This window comes from Marmota monax, unplaced genomic scaffold, assembly GCF_021218885.2.
Source record: "Marmota monax isolate L192 unplaced genomic scaffold, Marmota_monax_Labrador192_F-V1.1 WCK01_AAM20220418_F8-fsc00035, whole genome shotgun sequence".
NCBI classification, from domain to species: domain Eukaryota; kingdom Metazoa; phylum Chordata; class Mammalia; order Rodentia; family Sciuridae; genus Marmota; species Marmota monax.
This window is the reverse complement of record NW_026691961.1, coordinates 3,179,060-3,193,778: the sequence shown is the minus strand read 5'-3', so window position 1 is coordinate 3,193,778 and position 14,719 is coordinate 3,179,060. Positions and strand designations below refer to the sequence as shown.

General features: G+C 52.8%; 1 protein-coding gene across 12 annotated transcripts in view; it reads right to left on the bottom strand.

The window, feature by feature from the left end:
- Positions 1-14,719, bottom strand: part of Syt17 (synaptotagmin 17) — a 92,662-nt gene that overhangs the window by 14,466 nt on the left and 63,477 nt on the right. For 2 of the 12 annotated variants that reach the window (XM_046436151.2, XM_058576295.1), the window contains exon 8: positions 12,529-13,890. The exons of the other annotated variants lie outside the window; for them this stretch is intronic. In XM_046436151.2, coding sequence (XP_046292107.1) covers positions 13,694-13,890 — 197 coding nt within the window. In that variant the 3' untranslated portion in view covers positions 12,529-13,693. Of the gene's footprint in view, positions 1-12,528; positions 13,891-14,719 lie in introns of those variants that run through there. 12 annotated transcript variants of the gene reach the window in all.

The following is a 14,719-nucleotide window of genomic DNA, read 5'->3' as shown; positions in this document are numbered from 1 at the left end:
TTAGAAACCGCGACAGGTCTTTCTTGAACCTGTTTCCAGATCAGCCTCTGCTATCTGTCTTGGGAAGGGATGTCCTTAGCTTTCTCGCTTGACCTCCAGGCAGTGATGGAGATACAACGACCAGGGCCAACCTGGCCGAGCATTTATCACGTGCCAGGCACTGTGCTTTTATGTCTATCAGGTCATTTCATCGTCACACATCCGACCAGGTAGGTGCCACGATCACTCCAAGAAACCAAAAAGCACAGAGAGGCTGACTAACTTGCCTACCGTCACACAGCTCCTAATTGGCAGAATTGCTATTTTAAAGTCAGGCTATGTCTGCTGCATTTCAATCCATTTCCTTTTGCTTCCATACGGATGATCTGGGCCTCCATTCATTCCTTCATTCATTCATCAAGTGCTTTTGAGCATCTACTTGGTCTCAGGCAGCTGGCTACAAGCTGGTGTGGCTTCTGACCTCATAGGTCCCACAGTCTATGGAGACCAAGATCAAGAAAAATGAATGTAGAAATAAAGATGTCATTCAAAGGTAACCGGCAGATGTGTGTCACATGGGCAAAACCTTGAGGGAGCAGCCCCTATCGGAAACCCGTTATTGGTCCCTTTCCTGATCAGAACTGCTGGCTGCCTTGCACCTGTTGTCAAAGAGCCTACAGGTGATTAGGGACAGGGCACCACCTTGCTGGGTGGGGGAAATCCAGGGGACTGTCACAGGAGCACCTAAAAGTGGCACATAGATTGGATTTGGGCCATGTGGGAGGCTTCCTGGAGGAAGTGTTGTCTCCACCAAGATTTGAAAGAGGGTAAGAGTCAGAGAAAGAGTGTTCCGGGGGAGAGCATGCCATGCTCGAGGGGCTGGGGGTGCGGGGGTGATGGGCGCTTGGAGAACTGAAGTGGTTTATTCTGGCTGGGAACATGAGAGGCGAGGAGGTCAGAGAGGAGGCTGGGGAGGACGGGGGCGAGTTTGGGGGTAGGAGGCAGCGAGGGATGCCCCCAAGAAGCTTGTTGCTTTGGAAACCAAGAGGCCGAATGGGTGGGGCCATTAGTAGCACCAGAGGCCCCAAGGTCTCCCCTTTGGGGTGGGCGTCAAAGCCTTGGGGGACTCTGAGCTTGTTGTGGAAAGAAAACACACCAGTGCAATCCGGGGCTCTTCCCCCCACCCCCTCTCCCTTTTTAAAAGAATAAATTGTCACTTTCCTACTCAATCTGGCTGCCGGCTCCCCTGGCCCCCGTCCAGCCGCCCACAAACGCACCACTCTGCTGCCTCCAGCCCAGATCGGCCCTGGGGCCCAGCCAGGAAAGGAGTGGGGGAGGTTCTGGGGCCACATTTGCCTGCCCCATCCACTTAGAGGCCCCCAGACTCCAGGAAGGCGGTGCTGGGGGGCCCAGAGTCCTTGTGCTGTCCTGCTGCTGGCTGGCTGCCCTGCAGACGCCTCCCTGGCCTGCGCTCCACCTCCCCTCTCTGGGCTGCTCTGGAGGACCAGGCAAAGGGAGCAAGGACTGCACAGTCCCCCACGTCTCTCCAACTATTGTCAGGGCGCTCGCTCCTTGACACCAACCCTGTCATTCCCGTTTTACAGTGGAGGATACTGAGGCTCAGAGAGGTTGTCACTTGCGAGCAAATTAAGCAAATAAATCCACATTTCCTGGGTGCCCATATGACTTGAAATGTGTGCCTCTGAGTTGCTCACAGGGAGGAACATACGGGGCAAAAAAAATCATCATATACTAAGTATTCTACAAATATGTAGAGTACCTGGGACCATAGAGGAGGAGTGGAGTGGGCCAGAGTGTCCAAGGTACACTCCAGGATCCGGTCTACTCTAGGAGGGAGGTACAGCCAGCTTCTGGCACTCTGTGCTCCAGTTTAAGAGCTGAGACTCTGGAGTTAGATGAGCCTCATTGAAAACTTGGCTTTTCGCCCCTCAGTTTCTTCATCTGTAAAATGGGCATGGTGGTACAATGTTGGCAGCAGGTCCACCCTGGCCCCTGGAGCCCTACCTCACTAGTTTGTTCTGCATGCCAGTGTGGCCAGCTCACAAGGCCATGGCGAACTTGCGGTTTTTCTGTTCCTGCTTGTCCGTCTGAGACATATGTATCCCACGGGAATGCCTTGACCTTTTCCGGTCTGATGGACTTCTTGTTAAGGGAGGTTTCGGTACCTGACAATAATAGATGTTGAAACTAAATTTCTCCCCCCTCCCTCCTGCTTTTGGGTAGTTTTCCACTTCTGCTGCTTGGGGTATAAAAAAAGTGTGTTAGCAATAAAGGGTATTGACTCCTGGATGAAGAACCTTGGTGTCCTGTGTGTCTTTTAACCTCGCCGTCCCTCGCCGGACTCGGCTCCCTTGGCCGGACGCGGCAGTACAATAGTGCCTACGTCCCAGTGGAGAGAGTGTCTGTTTTCGTCAGCTTTTTCACTGCGATGACTTTAAGGCCTGGCCAGAACAACTGTAGGGAAGGAATACTTTCTTTGGGGGCTGACATTTTCAGAGATCTCAATCCACAGACAGCGGACTCCATTCCTCAGGGCTCAAGGGGAGGCTGGACATCATGGCGGAAGAGTGTGGCAGAGGGAAGCGGCTCACATGGGGATCAGGGAGCAGACAGAGAGAGACTCCACTCTCCAGATACAAATATAGACCCCAAGGCCACGCCCCCAATGCCCACCTCCTCCAGCCACACCCCCTGCCTCCTGTCACCACTCAGTTAGCCCCACCAGGGACTAATCCACTGATCAGGTTAAGGCTATGACCCATCGTTTCTCCTCTCCACCTTGTATTGACTCACCTGTGAGCTTTTGGGGACAGCTCACATCCACACCCTAACAGTGTCTGACTCCTAGTGGGTATTCTAGTAAACACTAGGTATTGTTACAGCAGAAGCAGCTCGGGTCCCAGAACCTCCCCAGAGCCCACGTGCGATGCAGGTTCCTGGGAGAGGAAGAGGCTACCGAACATGACTAATTCCCATCTGCGTCCCAGAAACCCTGCAAGAGCAGGTCCCGAGTGAGTTCCCAAATGCTTTGCTCTCATTTCCTGTGTCATGCAGAGTTCTTGGGCCCAGGGGCCAGGGAAAGGACATTATTTTTTTCTGGTTTGAAGAATCATAATAGCAGATATTTGTGTGGCTCTCCCTGGGTGTCAGACCCTCCTAAAAGCACTTCACATTCATTAACCCACTTCAACAATGTCATCCAAAGCAAGTTGGGAGGAAAGGCTTGGGGGAATCATGTAGTCTGGATCAGTCCTCCCAAGAGGTGCCTGAGGCTCTTCCCCAAAGAAAACCTGGGAGCCGAATGTTCAGGGTGGGGAGTGAAGCTGGGGATGAGTGACGGACACCTGTTCTGCACTGAATGATGGGCGGCGTACCCAAGAGGAAGAAACCCAGACCCTCTGGGATAGACCAGGGGCCCCTCCAGGATATCCTGTCCAGCATCTGTCCTCCTTGCCCATCATACAGGTGAGCCATCGAGACCCAAGGTCAGGGTTGGAAAAACGCTGCTGTGGACAGAATATTTGTGCCCAACCCCATTCACATGGACTCCCTGACCTCCGCGTGATGATGTGGTGGCACTGGGAGGTGGGGTCTTTGGGATGTGGTTCGGGTAGTTGAAGTCACAAGAGTGGGGCACTCTGTGGTGGCATTATAAGAGCCAAATCCGCCAGGACCTTGATCTTGGACCTTCCGTCTCCAGACCGTGAGAAATAGTGTCTGCTGTCTCAGATCCAGGATGTCTTCCTGGGCCAGCTGGAGCCCACTAATACACCCAGCGGGTTTGGGCAGAACGGAAGCCCCCCCCGAGGTTTGCCTGCAGAACCACGAGGACCCCTCGTTCTTACCAGGAGGGTCACCAGATTTGAAACAAAAGCAAAACAGAAAAAAAGGGGGGTACTTACTTAGATGTGGATTTCAGATCAACAACCACGGATTTTTCTTATAAGTGTGTCCCATGCAATATTTAGGATAGACTTATAACTAATAAAAAAAAGAAACCTACTGGTATTTTATCTAACAACCCTAGCACCCCTATTCAAACAGCCCAGTGATTGGCCTGATGAGGATCTCCTCGTAGGGATTTCATTACGAGTTTCACTTTAATGAAGGTTAAGAAAGAAAATGTAGTATCTCCGCCCGCCATAGGGTGTGGGTTAAATAAATAAACGAATACAACAAATTCGTATGTAAAAAGTGCTCAGAACTGTCTCTGGCACAGAGAAAGGGCTGTGCGAATCTTCATCGCTGCTGTCGACATTATTGTGTCTTTTAAAGAATGTTGGGAGAGAAGCTGGAGGGGTGTCAGGCAAAGAAAGGCCCAGCCGGGGAGACTGTAGAAGACGGGACCCTTTTTCTGCGGACGGGGGTCCCCAGGGTCGGCTCTCGGCCTCGCTTTTGCAAAGTGGGAGAAATCCGGCTCACGGAGGCCCTTCATGGGACACTCACTGGGAGGCCACATACTTGAGGCTGGTGGGTCCTGATCCCCGGGGACATGCCCCCAAACCTACAGAGCTGGGTGCTAAGGGGCTGCTAGAGGGACACCAGAGGGACAACCATGTCCAATCTGCCTGTCCAACCTCGGTGGTGGCAAAGCAGCGGGTCCGAGAGCTCCCTGGGAATGGCCGTCACAATCATGATGGGGGTGGGGGACCCCGATGCCGAATCCCTAACGAAAATGCCCTGAGTCGGTCCCCTTGCCATCCCCACTTTCTAGAACAAACTGAGGCTTGGAGAGATTGAGAAGCCCGCCCGGGTCGCAGGGTCTGTAAACTGCAAAAGTGGATTGAAACCGAGGAATGCAGAGGTCTGGGCTGGCAGAATGTCCCTGGAGGGGGAGGGGAGCTCTCCCGAGGCTCGGCCCACCCCCCACCCCACCCCCAGCCATTCCTCTGGCCAGACCGGCCTGCAGCCTGGCCTCCACGGTGGACCTTGAAATCCCTCTGAGTGTCCCCCTCGGCCCCTGCTCCCTCCCTTGCCCTGGGCTCACCTGGGCTGACGTTGATGTCTGTCTGTGGAAAGGCCTGGGCACAGAGGAGGCTCAGAGAGGCTGCGGCCCACAGCCCCCACCTCTGCATCCTGAGCCCCAGCAAGCTGCTTCTGCTGGAGTGGAACAGCACGGCTCCTCAGCCAGGACGGCTGTCCTAGGCGGGCAGGGTGGACCCCAGTCCCCTCCTCCCCCCTCCTCCCTCCTTTCTGCACCGCTGGAGGGAACTCTGAGTGACCCCAGAGAGCCAGCAGCCCAGGGCCAGCCTCCCTCAGAACCGTGCTGGGAGCCACCGTGTGGCCTGGGGCCTGTGTTCTCAGTTTCCTCCTGGGTAAGGGCGGTCAGGAGTCTCCCGTCCAGCCTCCCCCAGGACATAAAGCATCTCTCGCCCTTGGAGAGAAGTGTCAGAAGGTAGAAATACAGGGGAATGTCGAGTGTGGAGGTCTCCTGAGTCATGGGTGGGATTTGTTTGGTTCATACAGTGTTTTAAAATTTAAAAAAATGTCAGGACATAAAATTAGGAGATTTTCAGTAGAATTGCATATTTCTGCCTCCTGTTAAAAGTCTGAATATTGGAAAAGACTTAGTCATCATTTCCAAGGGAGAACAATCAATTGCCCAGGGCTGAGAAACGTGCGGCATCGGGCAGGGTCCATGAGCTTGGGGACACTGAGGTCCTACCCACTGGTCTACCCTGAAGGCCCCTGGATCTGTCCAGGGGCCTCCAGGTTCAAGGTTCAACCTGTAGAAGGTTCAACAGGGTTACACGGGGTGTGCGCTCAACAAAGAGCCAATGCCGGCCTTTGTACCCAGCTCTGCTGTGTGATTTATTCATACGCAAATGTTTGAAATCCACTCGGATCTCATTGCAGTTATGGAGAATTAATATTGCCTCAGAATCAGAATCTTGCCAGGCTTGGTGGTGCATGCCTGTAATCCCAGTGACTTGGGAGGCTGAGGAGGAAGGACTGCAGCTTCAAGGCCAGCTTCAGCAGCTTAGTGAGGCCCTAAAAAATTTAGTGAGATCCCGTCTCAGAAGAAAAAAAATAAAAAGGGCTGGGGATGTAGCTCAGTGGTAAAGTCCCTCTGGGTTCAACGCTAGCACCAAATAACAGCAACAACAACAAAAATAATAAATAAAATAAATAAAAATCAGAATCTCTCTCCTATTCTGTGCATCCTTAGACAAGTTGTCTGGCCTCTCTGAACCTCAGTTTCTTCCTCTATAAAATGGGGGGTAAAAAAGTGCAGCCCTCACAAAGATTAAATGAAATAATTTATTTATACTATTTGGCACAGATGCTGGCAAGAAGTAGGTGCTCCTTAAATGAGGGCATATTTTGTCATCATTTTTCTTGATCTGGTGCAAGACTTTTCCTGGCCGCAGTCACTTTTTTTTCTTCCAAAAATGCTCCGTCAGGTAGCTGGCATCCACTGGCAGGACTGGAATGTGTCAATTTGGTTTCCAAGTCACTCATTTTTCTCTCTGAAACACCCACTGCTGTGCCTGTGAGGAATAACTTAACTTGTGCCCACACAGCCGGCACCGGAGCTGAAAGTCTGCCTTGGTCTGACTCAGGATATGGCTCAATTCAGCCCCATTCCAATCTGTGGTGTGCCCTGGGTAGACCAGTTGCCTCCAATCGGTTGTACAAATGCACACTCCCAAGTGTGTGTCTGTGTGTGTTTATTCCTAGGTAGGACACACCTATTGTCTGAGCATTGCTGACCATACTAATATATTGTGCCTGTTATAAACACAACCCCCAAGCTGACTTATTAAAGGTTGGTACACGATATAAATATCCGACAGGAGAAAGTTGGGCTATTTTATCCTCATGGACTCTCAGCCTGTGAGCTGGTTCGCAGGTCCCTGCTGTCACGTTCCTGGGGCTGCCTGTCAATCACACACAGCTGGCTGAGTACATTTTGTGCTGTTCTAACAGAATATTTGAGACTGGCTAATTTTTTAAAAAATTTTTTTAAGATGTTGATGGATCTTTTTAAAATTTTATTCATTTATTTTTATGTCGTGCTGAGATTCGAAGCCAGTGCCTCCCCCATGCGAGACAGACGCTCTACCGCTGAGCCCCAGCCCCAGCCCCTGAGGCTGGCTGATTTATAATAAGCAGAAGCTACTGGCTCACTGTTCTCAGGCCGGAAAGTTCAATGTCAAGGTCTCACAGCTGCCTGCTGCACCAGTTCATGAGGAGCTGGAGAGAGCAGAGGGACGAGCACCCTCCCAATGGCATCACAGTGACAACCGCATTTCAGTGTGAGTTGAGAGGGGACAGACATTCAAATGGGAGCAGTGTGCCCGTGCACATGAACATTCCAGGTATGGAGGAGTGGGGTCCACACAGGCCCCTGGAAAGCCTTCCGCACAGGGAGAACCTTTGATTTGAAAACTAATGTGATGTCTGGAGGTTTGGGTGAGTCAGTTCACGTCTCCTCTCTGGATAGAAACCCACAAAACATTTATTCCTTGCACAAACCCAAGTGTGGTCCTAGAGCTCTTGAGCAGTAGAAAATCTAGCCCCGCCCAGACTGGTGGAGTCAGAATCTGCATTTTGATTTGTCCCCAGGGGGTTGTGTGCATAGTAGTTTCTGAAACATTGCTCTAGACAGGGGTAGGGAAACTTTTTAAACAGCCAGACAGTAAATACTTTAGGCTTGGGGGGCCATGTAGTCTCTCTCACGACTTTAACTCTGCCAGAGACACAGGAATGGGCCTGGCTGTGTTCCAATAAAACTTTATTTACAAAAACAGGGGGCCAGACTCACTCCATGGGCCATGGTTTGCCTTGCTCTAGGCCTCAATCTTACTTCCTTTAACCAGATGATCTTTACTGTCATTTGGGGGTAGAAAGGATCTTTTGTACACAATCTATATTCTCTGGCTTCTTAAAATTGTAATTAATGAGAGGTACTATGTCCCTCCACACACACACACACACACACACACACACACACACACACACACAGAGACATTGTGTTTGTGGCAGCCTGAGGAATTCAGTGAAGATCCATCTATTGATGGATCAATTGATTGATCATCGCTCTCACCTATATAGCTCTACATCTATCAATCATCTCTGTCATCTCTCACCTCTTTCTATCATCTGTATATCTCTATAATTAACAATCATTTCCATCATTTATCATCTGTTTTTCACCACTCTCATCTCTTTATCAATCATGTCCAACTATACCATCCATCTCTATATCTATCTTAATTTCTTAGCCTGAAAGAAGCGTTTAAGAATCGTTGTTTACCTACAGCCCCGTCCCTTCACGGCCACTGTACAAGGTGTGATGATGCCGACGCATCTCGCGGCTTTCAATTCAGATGTGCCCATGCTTGGATTCTAGACCTGCTGCTGTGTGACTAGGCACTGATTATTTAATCCCTCTCGGCCTCTGTCTTCTCATCTGCAAAATGGGAACAAGTCGATACCTCCCTCGTACAAGGGCTCAGAAAAACGCTTGGCACCTGATAAATGCTCCGTATGTCGGTGACATTAGGTCACTCAGGAAAATACTGGACAGGAAGGTGTAGAGCCGGGCAATAACACAACTACCTCCTGTGGTTTGGATGTGGTTGGGGTGCCCCCAAGGGTTCCTATGTTGGGAGCTTGGCACTCAGGGTGGCAGTATCGGGAAGGGGAGGTCCTTGTGTCCTTGTGAGGACTTTCCTTTGAAGGAGATATGGTTTGGATATGTGGTGTCCCCCCAAACTTCCGTGTTAATGCAGAAATATTCAGAGGGGAAGTGACTAATTTTGAGAACCGTAACCTCGTTTGAATGGACTGACTGGGGGTGACTGTAGGCAGGTGGGTGGCTGGAGGGGGGGGTCACTGGGGTCGTGTCCTGGGAGGGCGCATCTTCCCTGTGGTCTCTCTCCCTCTCTCTGCTTCCTGGCCACCATGAGCGGAGGTCTCTCCTCGGCCACACCCTTCCACCATGACACCCTGTTTCCTCTTGGGCTCAGAACAATGAAGCCAGACCTCCATGAACTGAACCCCTGAAACCAGGAGCCAAAATACACCTTTCCTCCTCCAAACTGCTCTGGTGGGGTATTTTGATTCCAGTGACAAAAAGCTGACTATCACAAAAGGGATTAAGATAGCTCTCCTGCAACCCCTTAAAGTTTTGAAGCAGCAAGCCAGCGCCCCCCCTTCCTGGTTTGAAAAGCGACATCTCGCTCCTACATACACTCTCGCATGATGTGACACCATCCGCTGCCCTCAGCAGATGCCAAGCCAACAGGGTTACCTGATCTTGATCTTTGATCCTCAAAAACTGTGATAAACCTCTTTTCTTCATAAGTATCCGGCCTCAGGCATTTCGTTATAATGATGGAAATCTAACACAGTGCCCAAACGATAAAGGGGGAGCCAACCTGCCCTCCGTTCTTCTTTCTAGATATCAGTTTTTACCTTCTAATCATTCTGAAGTTATTTCTAAATAGTATTTTTGAACACTGAAAAAGGAGAGCTATCCCACTAGCAGTGGAAGAGAAGCAGACAGGAACAGAGAGCTTGCTGGGAGAGAAACACCAGTGCCCGAATATAGCTGTTCCTGGTTCTCCGGGATCTGAACCCTCTGAGCAGGGCTGGGCAGGAGTCGGCGACTTCTGTCAGGTCCCAGGGTGTGGGACCGAATTCCTGAGGCGCCCTGGGCTGGGGCCTGAGCTCAGAGTTGCTACCAGGAGGAAGGAGGAGGCCCATGCCTTTTGATCCAGGAGACAGAGGACGAAAGGTGACTTTAACTCTCCACGGCTGCTCCCGCCCACCACTGCTGTTTTGAACTCAGGTCCCCACACCTCAAAGAGGGTGTCTGAGTGACTCTGTCTTCCCACCTCCTACCTGAGGGGGAGGAGGATGCTAATTAAAACCGGTGGGTAGCCCACAACAGAGCACCTCGGGCCCTGGTTTCTATAGAAACTCCGTCCCCTGTCCCCTTCCAACACTCTCTCATCTCCTGACAAACTCTATTCCTGGAGACGTGGCTCTGCTCTGTCCTAACACCTAACAACCAGCAAACGCAGCCAGAGGTGTGCCCGGTGACGAGGACCACCAGGTACCCAGCAAACCTGCCCATCAGCCCCGTGCGCTGGACGCCCTGTTTTCCAGCAGAGTCGTTGGCCACACCCTCTCTGACTCCTAGGTGTTGGAGGGGACCTGGTTCCAGGTTGCCCCGCAGATACCCAAATCTGCAGGTGCACCAGTCTCTTCCACAGAATCCCGTGGTCTTTGCACAGAACCTGCTCCCACCCTCCCTCACACCCGGAGCCATCTCTGGATTACATGCGATCCTCAATACGAGGCCAACGTTATGTGAATAGCCGTTATGTGCATTGTTTAGGGACTGAGCACAGATGGAAAGTCTGTGCGTGTGTAATACAGATGCAATTAAAACATTTTTTTTTTTTTGATCATTGGTTGGTTGAATCAGGTTCCTGAGGCCAACTAGTGTGCACGGGCTGCCTGGACACAGTGCCCCACACTGGCGGGATCACCGTCTCCGTTCTGGAGGCCGGAAGCCTGAGGTCCACGAGTTGGCAAGGGTGGGTTCCTCTGGGGCCCAGTGAGAATCTGTTTCCTCTCCTCAGCAGGCATGTGGCCTGTCTCCCTGTCTTTACACCATCTTCCCCGTGTGTCTGTCTGTGTCTGAATCCCGCCTTGCATGAGGACACCAGCCACAATGTCAGGGATGGCCCCAGCGGCCTCACTTCCCCTCCATTAGCTTTGTAAGACCCTGTCCGTAAACAAGGCCACGTTCTGAAGTCCTGGGCGTGAGGGTTCCAGTACGTCTTTTGGGGGGGACATGGTTCAAACCACACCAGGCTCTGGTCGGGGAGGCCTGGCTGGTCTTCAAGCCCCACCACGGCTCGCTCCCGACTTACCCCAGTAAACCCCGGCTTCCCCGAGGGTGAAGCAGATGACCAGGTCCCCTGGAAGCTGCAGTGTGGGGGGCAAATGAGGTGGCACTTCCCACGGTGCCTCGTCAATCCCCTTGTGATTCCTAGAGGGTAGCAGGTGCCCATCTGCCACTATCCCAGTGTCCCTCGGTTCCCCTGGGTGGGGCCTGCAGGGACCTGGGCCATGAAGGTCAAGGGCGCCCACCTCTCTATCCAGGGCTGGCCTTGCTCAGCCCGCAGGCCACAGGCCAAATATGAGTCCCTCCAGGGGCAGACCTCAAGCCCGAGGGACAAGGGTCAGCAGGTAAGTCCTCCACCTTCCCCACAAGTGTATCCACGGCCGGCCCGACTGAGCCCCGGCCCGGCCCCCTGCTGATGAGTGCAGCTGCTTTTCTTCTCCTGGTCTTTTCTCGCCTCCGTATGCTGCCTGGGTCCCCCCCAGGGCACTATCTGCACCCAAGTCCTTCCCCTGGGGTTGGATTTTGAGGAATTCAGGACAAAAAGGAACCTGTTGGTAGGTGTTCGGGATTTGTGCAAGGGACGCAGGGAAGGAGTGGTGGGCGCAGGACTGGAACCAGGGTTTCTTTTGGCACCAGAGCCCCGGCCTCATTGACGAGCACCCCATCTCTTGTCCTGAACGCCACCGTACCCCTGTCCTCCCTCGATCCGCTCATGCTTTTGACCTCTGTTCCACCACAGCAAGGAAGCCGTCCCTCCCGTCCTCTCCTGAGGACATAACTGACCCCAAATCACTTCAGAGCAGGAGTCACGGGAGACCCCCCAGGTCCCTTCCTGCAATACCCAATGTGGCCAGGAGGGGGTGACACATCTCAGTCCACGTGGCATTTACCTGGGTCAAGTCAAGCAGTTTTGGAGCAAAGAGTCCCAGTGGCAGTGTGTGAGCCATGGGGAAATAGTCTGTATTCCTATTTGTCAGCCTTGGGGGGACATGAAGTGTGCCACCTAATGTCCTAAAGCTTCGGTTTCAAAAGGCTGCGATAAGGATTAAATGAGATAGCACCTGTACTGGGTTAGCACACTGCGTGGCTCATGGACGGCCACCAATAAGTGGGAGATGTTAGTACAAAGGGTTAAATAGGCACACAAGCCTTTGTCATGCGGAGGTGAGGAAGGAGCGCTTATTTCAGTCTTGGAAATAAGGGAGGGACAATTTAACCTGGGCCTTAAGAACAGGAGCTGTTGCTTAGCATGCATCAAGCCCTGGGCTTAATCCCCATGACAACCATGATGCTCATATAAATGGGAAGAGTCGGTCCAGAGATGGAGTGAGAAAACAGAAGCCTCACGTGATCTCCTGGATCCAGCTATGCCTGAAGCCAGAACTTCCCCTGTTGCTTCAACTACTTGGGATTAATTTCCGGCCACTTGTCTTCTCTTTTGGCGGATTCTCCTCTCAGTCTTCGGATCAATGCACTTTCATGTTTTAGCTGTTCTTCCTTCCAGGACCCCACACTAATGTTACCCACAAGGTCCAGCATGACTGGCTGTCGGATCCCACTATGGCAGGCTGTACGCCAGTGCTCTACCACTGAGCCACCACCCCAGCCCCTCCATCCTTTCTATCCCACGTTCACGAAGGAAAAAAAAAAAAACACCAATACATGGCACAAATAAATAATCTTTAATTTCAATAAACAGCTCCTCATCACGCTAGACGGTACACTGGGGGGAAAGACACAGAAGCATCCAACAGGGAGAGGGAGAGACCTGTGCTAATTCTACACTAATTCCTCAGCACGTGAGAGGGGACTCGGTCCACACGCGGACACACCAAGCTCCTCCGAGTGTGGTTAAGAAGGAGGTGATCATGGATGGGGTGTGTGGCCACGTGACTCCACGGGAGTCCCCGGTGCGTCTTCATCGCCAGGATTCGGTCAGAAAACGTCAGCTTTTCCCTATCACGTCCTAGTGACTCGACACACACACACATCCCGAGGGGGAGGGTCTTCGACAGACAGAGGACACGGGGACTGGGTGAAATCTCACAGGGTGCGGGAGGTGGACAGAAGGGCATGCTCAGGGCGGGGGTCCTGGCAGGTACCTGCTCTCCAGGACACGTAGGCACAGAAGTGTTCAGCAGAGGGGCACATGCACACAGAGACACGCACAGGCCCCCAGGGAGTCAGTCCCCTGGGGTAAGCTGACACAAGGACAGGTTCAGTTCAGCCAGGAGAGGGTTCTCACGCTTGGGGTAGTTCTGCGTGTGTGTGGCTATTTGGTTTCTCCAAATAGTCTAATCTCTATGTGACAGTCACTAGGGAGGAGACGACGATACTTACACCTTTGGAGAGAGGTATTGGGTTTGGAGAACCCCAGGGAACAGCCGCCTGTCCAGGGATGGATTTCAGGACGGGGGGGATCAGGGCTCCCACCTGCTGGCCAAACTCTCGCTCAACTTAGTCTTGGAGATTGGCTCACTCAGGAGGCCCTTTCTCCCCTCGGGGTACAAAGTGCATTTGGGGACAAGGGCATCAACAGGAGCAGCGCTGGCAGTAAGTCCCACGGCCCACTCAGCGCTCGAGATGTCACGGGGCTTCTAGAAAGTTCTCAGGCCTCCCTCAGTGAGGGCGGCCGTTGTGTGGTCAATAGTCTGCTTCCTCTTGGTTCTGAGAGGTCATAGGTGAGCGCGCGCGTGTGTGTGTGTGTGTGTGTGTGTGTGTGTCTGTGCGGAGGAGTGTGAGCAGGTGTGGATGGAATAGGGAGGTGACACATTTTTTCTGTCTTTTTTTTTTTTAAGCAATTGAAAGCCGTGGCCCCTGCGGCCCTCAGGTCACCTCCAGGGAGGCAGGGGACACGCGGTCACACTCCGCCCGTGACCTCAGGCTGTGCCACTGCTCCACGGCCGTGCGGTGGGTGTTGAGCATCCGTCGCCAGTGGTTGGACTCGGAGGGTCCCGAGGAGTACTGGCCGATGACAATCCTCCCGATGAAGTCGTTGCTGCTCTTCATGTTGTGGCCGAACACTAGGGCGCAGGAGGGGAGAGAAGGGGGGACAGGACAGAGAGCAGGGACAAGACAGAGACCGTTAGCCGCCACACTGCGCCTCTGCATATGGGCTCGCTGCTCTGGGGTCGGGGTCTGTTTCTTTCGTGGACAGAGTTCCCCGATTCCCTCCCCTCCTCTTCCCGTGAGTCTCTCTGCAAAAGCCACATGGGGTGTCCCGCTGTCCCTGACCACGCAGGCCCTGCTCCCACCGCCCAGTCTTTCCCCGGCTCCCTTTCAGCCAGGTAGCTGCAATTCCTGTCACTACGCACTTAGGGTCCCCTGCCTCGCCAGGCTGCCTCAGAGCAGTGGATGGTTCTAGAAGCTGTTCCCGTGAGCTGCTGCAGTCCAGCTGAGTGGGCACCCCTGAGCTGCTCAGTGGTGGCCCTGTTGGCGCTGTGGGCTGGATGACCTTTTGCTGTGCATTGTAAGAAACGTAGCCGCATCTCTGGGGTCTAGCAACTAGATGCTAAGAGCAGCCCTCACCCTAAAAGTCTCCCAAAGGTGGGGAGACATTCATTTCATCCCCATGAGAACCACCAGGGTTAAGCTCTGGGGTGAAACTCAGCTCTGTCCTTTGACAGAGCCCTGTGACTCTGAGGCGAGGAAGGTAATCTCTCTGAACCTCAGATTCTTCTTTGGTGCAAGAGGATTCCTAGTAGGACGTCATCTCACAGGTGGAGGTGAGGTTCCAAGGACATCGTGTGTGGAAAGCTCCCAGCTCCCATCACCGGGTCCCTAGCAAGTGGTTTCATAGCAAGTGCTCAATAACGACTGCACCGCCATTGGGTCCTGAACTTCTGTCCCAGG